General features: G+C 40.0%; 1 protein-coding gene across 1 annotated transcript in view; it reads left to right on the top strand.

Moving 5' to 3' along the window:
• The window catches only part of pigg (phosphatidylinositol glycan anchor biosynthesis class G), an 87,203-nt gene that overhangs the window by 16,544 nt on the left and 58,369 nt on the right, over positions 1 to 12,290 (top strand). Inside the window, exon 5 of the mRNA XM_041990277.1 lies at positions 6,176 to 6,314. Within this exon, the coding sequence (XP_041846211.1) occupies positions 6,176 to 6,314 (139 nt within the window). The remainder of the gene's footprint in view (positions 1 to 6,175; positions 6,315 to 12,290) is intronic.

The following is a 12,290-nucleotide window of genomic DNA, read 5'->3' as shown; positions in this document are numbered from 1 at the left end:
TTCCATTAAAACAAGATTGAAAAGCGGGACCTCCCGGTCACAAGGACCTCAGTCAGACCTTTGTGTTAATGGAGAGCACATGGCCTCAATCTCCTTTTCTTGATATTTTAAATTTTAAAGCTGCTTTTTGATTTGCTGTTTGAAGCCTGAAACTTAAATCTGACCAGCATAGAATAAGAAAGTAACCTGAATAATCCTGTACAAGAGACAAATCAAAGAGATTTCTGGCTATTATCTCTCTGTTAATTATTATTAATTTTTCTATACAGACTTTAATGTTTGCATAATAGAAATGTGATGATTGTTATATATTTTCATGCATTTGAGTATTAAGTGTTAAAAGAAGCATATTATGTTTCTCACCATCTCCAGTTGTCTTATGCTATTTATGAGCAGGAAAAACAGGCTCAGCTCATAATCTGCAAAAGTTGTCGTGGCTCAGAAAGTTTGAGAACCACTGCTCTAAAATAACTCTCACCTCGATAATATTGCTGCTGGAGTTGAACTATAGCCTAAACCTTTGGTTCCCAACTTATTTTCTTTGAAGACCTCCTTTATGCATTTAACAAAAAAGTGAAGTCCTGTCCTTCAATAACACCAAAGTTAAGGTAACTATCATCATAGCCGTACTATTTTTAACAATTAGATAACAACAGATGTGATTGTGTTTCTCAGACATGTTTCATTAATGAATTGTTGCAGGAAAGGTTGGCAGGATAGACATGAATGACTCCACTACTAGCTCCACCAGCTCACTGCCCTCACTAAACCACACAGTACATGGACCAAAACTGAGGCGCAAGGTGCGGCCTACTAAGTACCTTTTTATTTTATTTTTGACCAACTATTTAACGAATTGGCTCGAATTAAATGTCTGTAAAGTGCCCTGAGATGACATTGTTGTGACTTGGCACTATAAAAATAAAGCTGAATTGAATGTTTTAAAATGTTGTAGAGCATATTTGCATGACCAGTTTATTCACTTTGAATCTGGTTTCAAAAGGTTATGTTTTTTTTTAGGCTCGCTAAACCCCAGTCCCATGTCAACTAAATGTCCAATGAAAAATTTAAGCCGATCCAACTTAACTTGTCTCTGTGTGGACGTAGGTCTTATTATATTAACAGTGGCTCTGTACCGCCTGGTCTTGTTTGGGGACCCCTTTGGACCCCAGGTTGGGAACCACTGGCCTAAACTAACCTTCGCCTGGAGTCTTCATAAACGTACAATATTAGCGCTATCTGTCTAGCAACACTTTAGATTAATCTTAACCTGAGCATTAATATGAAGATAAATGTATGAAAATGATCAGAATGCAAGTTTCTCTCATACAAGTTATTTAACAGGTCTTGTTTGTAACATGCTTCAGGCAGTTACCACTAGAATATAGTTCCATTCTAACCCTTTTTAAAGCCCCATACTGAACTCGGGTAGATTTTTGCACCCCCTAACAACAGCTAATGCAGCCTCCATCTTGCATCCTGTCTCCTCTCTGAACTCTCTGTCCAGTAAAAATCAGTCTCATAGTGACTCGTTTTATCTCTTGTTCTGTCTTTTTCTCTATTTCTTTTCCTCCAATAATTTCCTCATGAGTTTCTTTGCTCAGTCAGCCATGGTGCATGTCAAAATCACCAATGTGTTGATATCCAGTTGCTAGCAAATGACACGGTGCCATAAAGCAAAATGCTGCAAAATGATGTACCAGGATGGAAAAAAACTTGTGAACAGTGGTTTCTCAGCCTCAGGATGCTGCAGGGCAACGACAGCTACAGGAATGTACATAGTAAATGTCCCTGTGCCATCAAAATGAGTCAGTCATGAGTCAGACGCATGTTTTTAAAGTCTGATATTATGTAGTGTTGCTTTTACACTGTAGAAACAACCTGTTCAGAACAGCCTGCAGCAAGTGGAGGACCTCAGAGGGTAGAGGTCAAACAGTGGATAGAAAAAGGATGTCCTCTTTAGGGTTGCTTCTGTAAATCTCGCATTTGTAATGCCCCTGTAGCTGGCGGAGGTTTGATGTGTCACCTTCATGCTTTAGTAACTTTAGTTCTGGGTGTTAACAACTGGGTAGGATGGAGTGGGAGACTGACAGGTGGACTGGGTCTGTATCTGCCCCATCAGCTGTGGGTAGTGAAGGAAAGAATGTAATTACGAATACAAGCAGTTGAAGGAAGCTTCCTCCAAAGCCTGTCTAGCCTCACACACTGGGGATATAGTGAGACACTCATTCTTCCAGTGGAGGCTCAGAGTAGAGTCGCTGCTCCTCCTCATCAGAAGGAGCCAGCGGAGGTGGTTTAGACGTCTGGCCAGGATACCTCACTTTCACCTCTCTGGGGAGGTGTTTCGGGTAGGTCTTTACTTGAGGAGGCTTTGGGCGAATTCCATGACCTGCTGGGGGGGATTTTATCTCTTTGCTGGTTTTGGAATGCCCTGAGGGTTCCCTCCAGAGGGGCTGGGGGAAGCAACTGGGGAGGATCTTTGGAGTGAAATTAGTCTCAAAGCTTGGGGTACTTTCAGATGTGTATTTGAATTTACACACAAATATGAAACCATTTGAAAGCATGAAAAATAATTGACAGTAATCGCACCAAGAAAGTCTGTAATCGTGATCTTTTTTCATATACTTACTGTTTATACATTTTCCCATCCACTTATACATATTTATTATCTACTGTTTTTGTTTGTTCACGTGTGTATAAATATGTACAGTTCTCAGCTTTCTATGTGTGTGGATTTAAACACACATCTGCTGGTGCACAATCACCCGCAAATTGTTTTTACACAAATCATAAAACACACATTTGTAAACACTTTGAGACTAATATCACTCCATTTAGGTCTGGGGATCTCTGCGTAGACTCTGCCTCGATAAGACCCACCGACTGACCATTCATTCATTTATTCATTCACCACAGTCTGCATGGATGGCAAAGTAAGGCAACTTTATCGACAAAGCACATTTAAAAACAAGCTGTTGGCCAGAGCTGCACACAAAGACAAACACACATCGTATGTAAAACATTTAGAGACATAAAAACATAAAAATGACAAGGTTTCCCACCCATAGACGCCACAGATTCCACCCCGCCCCTCCTTGATGCTGTCTCAAGCATAAAATCTGGATATTGTAAGAAATTTCTTAATTAGCTTTTTTGGTGACTCGCAGCCTCACAATGGAGATCAACCCATGCATCACTGATACATGCACACACACTGACAGCTGATTCGCCTGCTCCTCCTCTCCATTCACAATGCACAAAGGCTATAAAAAAACAACAATAAAACCCCAAAGCAGACGGATATTTAGCACAGAGAAGATGGTCGACAACATCTAAAGTTTATCAAAGATTAGTATGATATAGTGTGCTCAAACTCATGTGCCTAAAAATGATTGTAACTCAGAAAAGGTAATGTTAGCCTAATGAACTAAACGTTATTAATATTAAACATCCCGCACAAGCATATGACTTTGGTAACGCAGCAAACAATGTAAAGTAAAGTAAATGTGCAGTTACTTAAGAGGCTAAATGCACATAAAGGGGCGTCGCACCCATGGGGAGTTTCATGGTGAGAGGATCCAACACCTGCACTTTTTTCCTATGTTTTTTGTTTGTTTCTATATTTTTTCATTTTTACTTTGCACAGACGTTGCTGCTCCAGTCGTGCTCTGCCTCCTCTCCCCTTCCCTCTCTTCATGCATGACTGCCGGGGATCAGCTGATCAGCTTTTCTGCCGCAGCTGATCACCTAGCTGTTATGTTAGCATTTATTTTATATGATTTTCATTATTAGCTGAGGTTTGCAGGAGCCACAGCTGTGAAATCTGCTGGTTATTATACAGTCAGATGGATCAGGTTCAGATATCAACAGCAAGATGAAACAAGGGCATGTCTTCTCTAAACCGCTGGTTTACATTTTAGGAGCCATGAATGTTGTTAAGGGAAATTATGAAAAGGTTCTGAAATTCAAATCAGAGCAGAACCCTTCTCTAACCAGGTGGTTGATAGGATTTATATGCAATGGTGGGTCTACAAAAGTATTGATGAAGGGGCCAGACAGTGGCACTCATCAGGAAAAGGGTGGCACAAATGAGGATTAATTTTCTAAACTAACAGCCAATGATATTTTTCAGTGTTGCTGTAGAACAACATATAGAAGTGCATTACATGCTGCATTCACTGACACCTGGGACATCTGAAGTTGACCTAAGTGAAGGTTAGTTTACACTTAATATTTGTTAGCAATTCATTACCGCCAACCAGGCCTTTCTATGCAGATACACAGCCTTCTGATTTTAGTAAAATACCTATTTTAGGTGTGTGTTTGAACGCTGCCGGCTGCACACACTGTATACACCCCAATGAATGACTCCTTTAACTACCACGACACTGGATTCCCTCGCCGGCACCAGGGGAGCACCACAAATTGTTACCTGGTTTTGTGGTAAACACTGAATGAGGTCAACTATTGCGCGTCAGGAAAGTAATAAAATAATAAAAGCGCATCTTCAGCAAACTTTTATAAATGTACCGGTTAGGAGCAGCCCTGATATGACAGGGGAGGTCGTTCCAGAGTTTTGGGGCAGCAATCACAAAAGAATGACCTTGGAGGCTTAATCTGTACCTGAGAACCATCAAGAGTCTTTGGCCAGAGCACTTTAGGGATCTATTGTGGAGTGTAATGACATAAAATATCTGCTAAATAAGAGGGGGCTGAACCATGAAGGGATTTAAAAACAAACAATAAAACCTTAAAATTAATCCACAGCTTGATGGGAAGTCGGTGTAAAAAAGGAAGGATTGGGTTGATGTGCTTGAATTTGGATGGACGGTTGGAAGTTGTAATGCTTTTATTAATTATTCTTTTCACCAACCTCTAAACTTGTGGAAGACCTGCTTGGTTGGAGTCACTGACCGTGAAATGGAAGTCATTTTGTTTTCTTTTATTTCTGGCTTGCTCTTGAAGAACACAAGCTACCATCTGACTCAGCACTGTCAGTTGTTTTGAAGAAAGGTTTAGTATGAAGTGTGGGGTGGGGGGGAAGCCTCCCAAAGAGGCCTGTCTTCATGCTTTCATCCTCAGAAAGGAGTAAACTCTTACTCATTGTATGCAGGAAAGAGGCTCTGGTGTGTTTAGTACGGGTCTTGAGGTGTTTTTCTTTTCGTTTTTTTGGCACCCTTGAGTCCAGGGTCGTCTACAACAAACATCCAAAAGGTAAATCTAGGGCGGATTTATTTGTTCCTTTTGTGCTGACTGAGAATCATTATGGGCCATCTGAGCGCTTCCACCTGGACTCTCTGCTCAGTGGGTTTTATATTCCTTTTTAGAAGTGTAATCAATATATTTCTAAAGCTTCAGCCACTAAATGACGTGTGCTGACACAACCATTTTTCTCTGTTTGGATGAAATCATCTTGCTTTAAATAAAAGTTAACATTTTACCCGACTTGGCTTCCAAACACCAGAGCAGGATTTATCTAACGCTGCTCAGCACTCATTGCTTTTCTCTGCCTTTCAGGCTGTGTGTGTTAGTAAACGCCTAAAAGAATACATTTTCCATCTTGAATAAGAAATGAAGCATATTGCCTTTCATTTGTGTGTGTTTGTGAGATTTCTACAGTGGAACTGAAGGGTCTTTGGAGAGTAATCTGTGGAAGGATTTGGCTTGTGTTTTGTTAACATTTGTAGTCGTGTTGTAGATCGGCCCTCTCCGCTGTGACTCATAAGGCATCCCTGTCGAATTCGTAGTCAACAGAGGGTTCTCGTGACTCTAGTTGAAAGTGAATCACTTAAGGAAGAAACGGAGCTTGATCAAAGTCTGTCATCCTCAACAAACCATTCATCTCTTGTGTTTGTTTGCTGCCTTTAATGCTGTTTTGTTTTTTGTTTTAAGTATGGAGATGGGATGAAACTGTGCCCTGGAGTGTTTTTCATGACTTTCTTTTTGGAAATAATAATGTCTGTTCAATGTCACCAGCAGAGCATCATCAAAAAATCTATCTCACACCCAAGGGTATGCATCCCTGTTTTTAGTTGTTTTTTTAAGCTGATTTCCACATGGGACATATTGTGTTTGCTAACCCAGGAGGAACTCCCTTAACATTTCACATTTGACTTTAGCCTCCTGTCAGCACACAGAGCAGCAGTTCATTCTCATGTATGCATGCTTCCCTCAGGAAGCTGAAGGATCCTTGCCCTACCTGCTGGTGCTGTGTGGAGATCACGGCATGTCGGAGACCGGCAGCCATGGAGGCTCCTCGGAGCCAGAAGTCAACACTCCTCTGGTGCTCATAAGTCCAGCATTCAAAAGGAAAGGTAAGCCATCTAGAGAGTGGTGGAGCTAGACTTTATTAGAGTGGGGGTCATACACTAAGAAAGGAAGTGATTGTGTCCCTCCCTCTAACACACACTCACGTCCACTGCTGTAATAACTGGTCACATCAGAGAGACATGAGAAATAAAACATCTTTACATTATTAATCTGGATCAGCAAGTTCAGAAAGGTTTATAGAAAGCTAAGTTGGTTATTTTGAGGAGTTTGATGTGGTAGAAGGAGAATCAATGTCCTCTCCCTCTAGCAGATCTGGTTTACTGTCTGGTAGACTGGACTCCTGTGTCTGACCACAATGATTTACATGGCTAGCTCCACGTTGGGGTCTGTCTCAGACATATCTCAGAAATAGCTCCCTTTCTCTTCATTCTTATCTTTATATACAAAATAAGACTGGTTGCAGGTTATATTTGGCCACATTTTTATGTTGGTAAATTAAACATTATGTTGTTAAATTAAACTGGATCATGTATCGCCAGCTTAATCAGCTCAAATCTGGATTAACCGAATTGATGTGTAGTCCTTAAACACACTCTAAGAACTAAATATATCATGGTTTCCCATCATCTTAAAGATGCACTACATAACTTTCCGACCTTAAAACTTTGTGCCATCAAACTACTTGTTTGATTGCACAATGACATCTGTTGTGTACATTTCTATAGCTGTCACTGCCCAGCAGCATCCTGAGAAACGAAGTTCACTGTTGCACGATGTTGCAGTCGAGTTTTGCTTTACGCACCGCCTCATGCGCTAGCAGGTGACATAAACACACCAGTCTTTTTGAGCACGTACTGTGGCTAATTCAGCACAGAAATGCAAGAAGACGTTATTGGAGGAAGACAGAAACAGAACAAGAGATAAGACAAAAATCAAGATAAGCCTGTCTTTTACTGTCTGGAGAGATCTCACAGTACAGGTAAGATGCAAAGTGGATGCTGAAGTAGCCGTCGATAAAGTCTGCTGAAGTTCTCTAGTGCTAGCATGTAACTACATTACCACTGCTACGTAGCTTCATGCTAATATCAGGTTAATAGTCTTAATTTCCTTTTTGACCGAGCTAGTTCCAGTGCTGGTCCGGAGCCAGAGCCTGCCTAAGCACCAGTTCTTAGACTTTCCACTGCCCAAGGACCGGCTTCTGGCTCTCAAAACTGGTTCTGAACAGGCACCAACTCTATGCTGGGCCAGATCTAAGAACCGCTTGATGTAAGTTGTGTCAGTGGTTGGGGGCGGGGTGACCTGGCCAACAGAAAACACTGAACTGCCATCTTCAAACCAGAAAAGTCATGGATTGTAAAAACAGAGTTGGTCCAAAGAGGAGACCCAGCAGCAGTTCCACTTTGGTGGAAAAGGGGCTTCACATAACAAAGGAACAAAATCTCTTCTAGACATTTGCAGCCAAATATAAATATTTTTAACAGATGACTAATTAGGAACTACTTTAAAATTGATTGAACTGGTGTACTGATACTGGTGATCCATCTGTGTCTGGATAGACATTTACAGTTCTCCTCCAGCAACCTGAGGTGGCACCTGGGGTGTCCACCCTGGCCACCCCTTTAGCCCCACCCCTGCGTCTACACCGTGTGATCTTATGTTTTCTGTACCAGATAAGAGTAATTGTAATTATTAATAAGAAATAATTATGAATCTAAAGGTTTAAAGACACTTTGTAGTTAAGTTTTCTGCATCTGGGTGTGAGGATCTGTTCACATGGGTGCTACCAAGCAGAAGTGTGCTCTGCAGCGATGAATGAAAGTCGCTTTGAAAGTGTGATTGTGATAATTGGTTCTTTATCAGTCAGGTTTATTTTTGAGCTCCTCCTTGCAGTGATTTTTTTTTCCATCATTCATGTTCATCACTTACAGCTCAGTGAAGTTGAAGCAGCAGGTGGTGGTTAAGCTTGCACTCTTCATCCTGCGGTCAGAACAGCTTGAATAACTTGCTTAACACTGTGAATTTTATTATTAATAACTCAAATTTGACCAGTCGCAATGGGGGAAAGGAAGCACATAAAAGTCAAGTTTAAGATTTTCTTTGAAAAATACCTCCAGAGCCATTTGAAAAAGCTGGTCTTCTTTAACAAAACTGCTTTCAAACAGTTGATTTTCTATTCACTTTGTTTTTCCTGCATCAACTCTTTTTGAAACAACGGCGCTACTTCTTAGATTCTTTTATATTTTTCCACTCTTGAGCACCTTTTGCAAAACAGTTCAAAGTTATTGCCTTCAGAGCTGTCAGTGAGGATGGAAAATCTCAGTTTAGTCCTGCTAACCTGCTGCATGTCTCTCACATGAGGAGCAGATAATTAGTGTGTGACCTTGGAGACAAATTGATGCAAATGTTGCTAAATGCTAACTATTATGTGAAAATGTTCATAATTACAGACCTGTCCACCTGTATGGATTTTACACAAAAGTCCAACATTGTGACTTTATAATGAGTTGAGACGATTAGTACACAAAAGCCACTGACACCTTGTGAGTTTGTGAGATTGTGCAGTGTTGAATTGTACACCCACAAGTGTTCAGAGGGAGATGAAGAAACAACAGGACCCACTGTTTAAGCCCTCTTTACCTGCATAACTCACTCTTTCTCTTGCTGCTCTGTGGTTGTTGTAGAAAACCGATTCAAGAGGAAAATTAGTGTGTTTGTATTAGCAAAATCCACAAGTTCAGCTCTACACACACACACACACACACACACATATATATATATATATATATATATATATATATATAAAGCTGGATCTGGATCCTCTACTTGCTGAGCACCTGCTGTCACTTTTAAACCCCATTGCATCATTGAGAAAGTCCCATATTTAAGCATATATAAGCCATTTAATTGGCATTGCTGGGAGGACCCTTAGAGGCAAGGCTGCTTTTATCAGACAGTGTGGGGGACAGGAGTTTGTATATTTGTTGTTTATGTCAGTTACTATCTGTTCCTTTTCTTACTGTGTCCACATTGACATTATATTTTGGCCATTTTCAGGTATTTGGTATCAAATTCTTCCAACATGGTCACCTAAACTTTTAAATTTGACGATTTGTGATGTTGTTGCTGGCTAAATAGCCATGTTTAGCCCACAAGTCCCTGTCTGAACTAGGGATGCCACTATTATAGATTTTTTTGGTAGGTCTACTGTCAGAGAATCAGTATATTACAATTATCACGATTATTATACGCTAATTAATTTCACAAGACTATAAATGTGCAAAATCACATGAAGACCCTGCAGGACAGTGGCCCTGGAGGTCTGGAGTTGCAAATCCCTGGTATAGATCCTTAGTTTAGTTCCCCAATATCTCAAACTATGACTACGTTCACACTGCAGGCCTTAATGTTCAAATCTGATGTTTCACATGAAATCCAATTTTTTTTGCAATGGTCCACATGATCTTTTAAATGCAACCTCCATCACACGGTGATATGAGCGGTACCCGGCCCCGAAGTGGCCTGCATATGCAGAAGAAGACATGATGCCACGCGCAGCACGCTTTGTTTACCGAAGTAAATATGGATGCTACATGTGTTTGTGTATTAATTTCTATTAATTTGGAAGTCAGAACCCGATGCAGATTTCAGACGTTGTCTTACGTCATCAATGTAAAAGTCGGATGAAATGGATGATGTTACCGTTCAGACTGAGGTTGCCTTAAAAAAGATCTGATATGTATTCAGTTTAGTGCCTCATATAAAAAAGTGGCCTGCGACAGATTTTTGAAAAATTGGATTTGTTCAGACAGTAATTAAAAGATCCAGTATAGGTCACGTATGGGCAAAAGAAAGTCTGGTTTGAGACTTTTACTTTGTCCACGCTGCAGGCATTATGGGACTCAAGTAGACTTATGTGTCAGACACATATCTGATCTTTGTCAACGTGACCTCAGTCTGAACGGTCAGCCCGGATGAGGCAGGACACCATAAGATCAAATATAAACAATGGATGGAACAATATCATAATTGTTTTCGCCTCTGACTGCACAACTTTAAAACGGATACACACACACACACACACACACACACACACACACACACACACACACACACACACACACACACACACACACTAACAAGTGTAGCATCCATGTTTACCTCCATAAACACAGCTAGCTTCATGTGACGTCATGTCTCCTGTACATGCAGGTCACTTCAGGGCTGTGTACAGTTCACACTGACGTGTGATGGAGATCACATTTAAATTATAATGTTTTTTTTATTTTTTAATTTCATTTTTTTTATTAAAAAAAATGATAATGTTAACAAACGTGCAAAAGAATCAGATATGTGAGAAAAAAAAGTCAGATTTTAGCATAAAGACCTGCAGTGAGAACGTGTTTATCTGGTGCTTCAGGTGAGTTTCTGCTGAGTGAGGCAGATGCAATTAGGAGAAGCTTGAAAGTTTATAACTTCTACATGTGTGGATGGGTGAACGCAGCTGAGATTAAGACCCTTCATGAAAAGTTCTGCATGTTTCTGAAAGTCTCTCACATAAATAAAAGAAATAACCCTGAAGTCTCTTGTTACCATACAAGAGTGCACAGTAAATAACCTGAGAGCTCCCACTAGCACCCACCAAACTGATGGAGAAATTAACTAGTAGTTTGATTCTCAAATACTGTACTCCAAATACTGATCAGTCTTTTAGGCACAATTTCATTGCAGGTTCATCCTCAGGTTGGTAAAACTGCACCAAAGACATGTCAGAAAAAGGCTGCAGTCTGAATTTAAAAAGATGAAAGAAGTTTGATTCCCAAATCAGCACATAAACATTTTTCAAGTTCACTTATGATAATTTATAGTTGTTAAAAAAGAAAAGGAAAAAAGGCTAAATAATTTGGACTTCCTACTTTAAAGGTACAGCATGTTCAGATGAGGTTGAAAATGAGCAGATTTTAAGGTAAGGAAGCTGTAAAATTCTGCTCTAGATACTCGGGGGCTTCAAACAAAGCACCAAGGTCCTGACTTTTGTGAAGGTTTTAGAGCTGATGGTGATTTTTGAAACCGAAATATTTTCTCTCAAGCACAGAAAAAATAAAAAAAAGTCACGAAGAAGAGATAAAATGGTGATTTTGCATCTTCACTTCAGTTATGGAGCTGCCACATCGGTAACTGAAACACATGCTGGATCTGTGATACACTGGAGAAAATTTCAGCCTGTAAACGACTGGGATCATATTCATGATTTATATACTGCATTGCAACAAATAGTAAAATAACGAAACCACAGTTGAGAAAACGGAAATGTGCCAGCTTTTTTTTTGGCTGTAATGGGGGTGTTTTTCATCTAAAACTACCAAGATTGACACAGAAATGGATATGGGATTGTCATCAGCTGCAGTTTTCTCTTCTGTTATTCAGTATTCAGTGGTTATGACACATCTGTTTGTGCAGAATGGTAGTGGCTCTGCTGTGTGAACAGAATAGATATTGCTCCAGGGACGTTTTAGTTGGGAGTAACTTACAGGAATTAAGTCAGTGTTCCTACAAATAGATTAGATCTTCTCTGTTTATTGTTGAAGCACAAATAGTAGTTATCATGCATGATTTTATATCCAGTTATTATGGGATTAGCATTTAATTAAATTTTCTTCTCAGATTTTGTGAACATTCCAGATTGAGAAGAATGTCTCTATCAGATTTGATCTTTAGTGTAACTTCAGCAACTACAGGAGCTATTTAAACATTTCCAGACATTCAGAGCCATGTAGCAGATTTAAACAAGCCCGATATGCTCTGGTAGATTTATGGTAGCTAAATTAATTCAGGAGTCTTTGTCCTGTTGCAAATCCGTCCCCTTTTAATGCAAACTGGATAATTCCTCGGCTTACTTCATTGTGTTCAATTTCCAAATTGGCACTTAGCTCTGGGGTTTGTCCCGGTCTTTAGTCTGCGGCTGTCTCGCTTCCACACATGCAAGCTCTGTTGTTAATTTAAGGAAATTTTCTACACCTGAA

The sequence above is a fragment of the Melanotaenia boesemani genome, chromosome 7 (assembly GCF_017639745.1).
Source record: "Melanotaenia boesemani isolate fMelBoe1 chromosome 7, fMelBoe1.pri, whole genome shotgun sequence".
Lineage (NCBI taxonomy): Eukaryota > Metazoa > Chordata > Actinopteri > Atheriniformes > Melanotaeniidae > Melanotaenia > Melanotaenia boesemani.
Note: the sequence above shows the minus strand (reverse complement) of the source record. Positions and strands in the feature narration are given on the sequence as shown.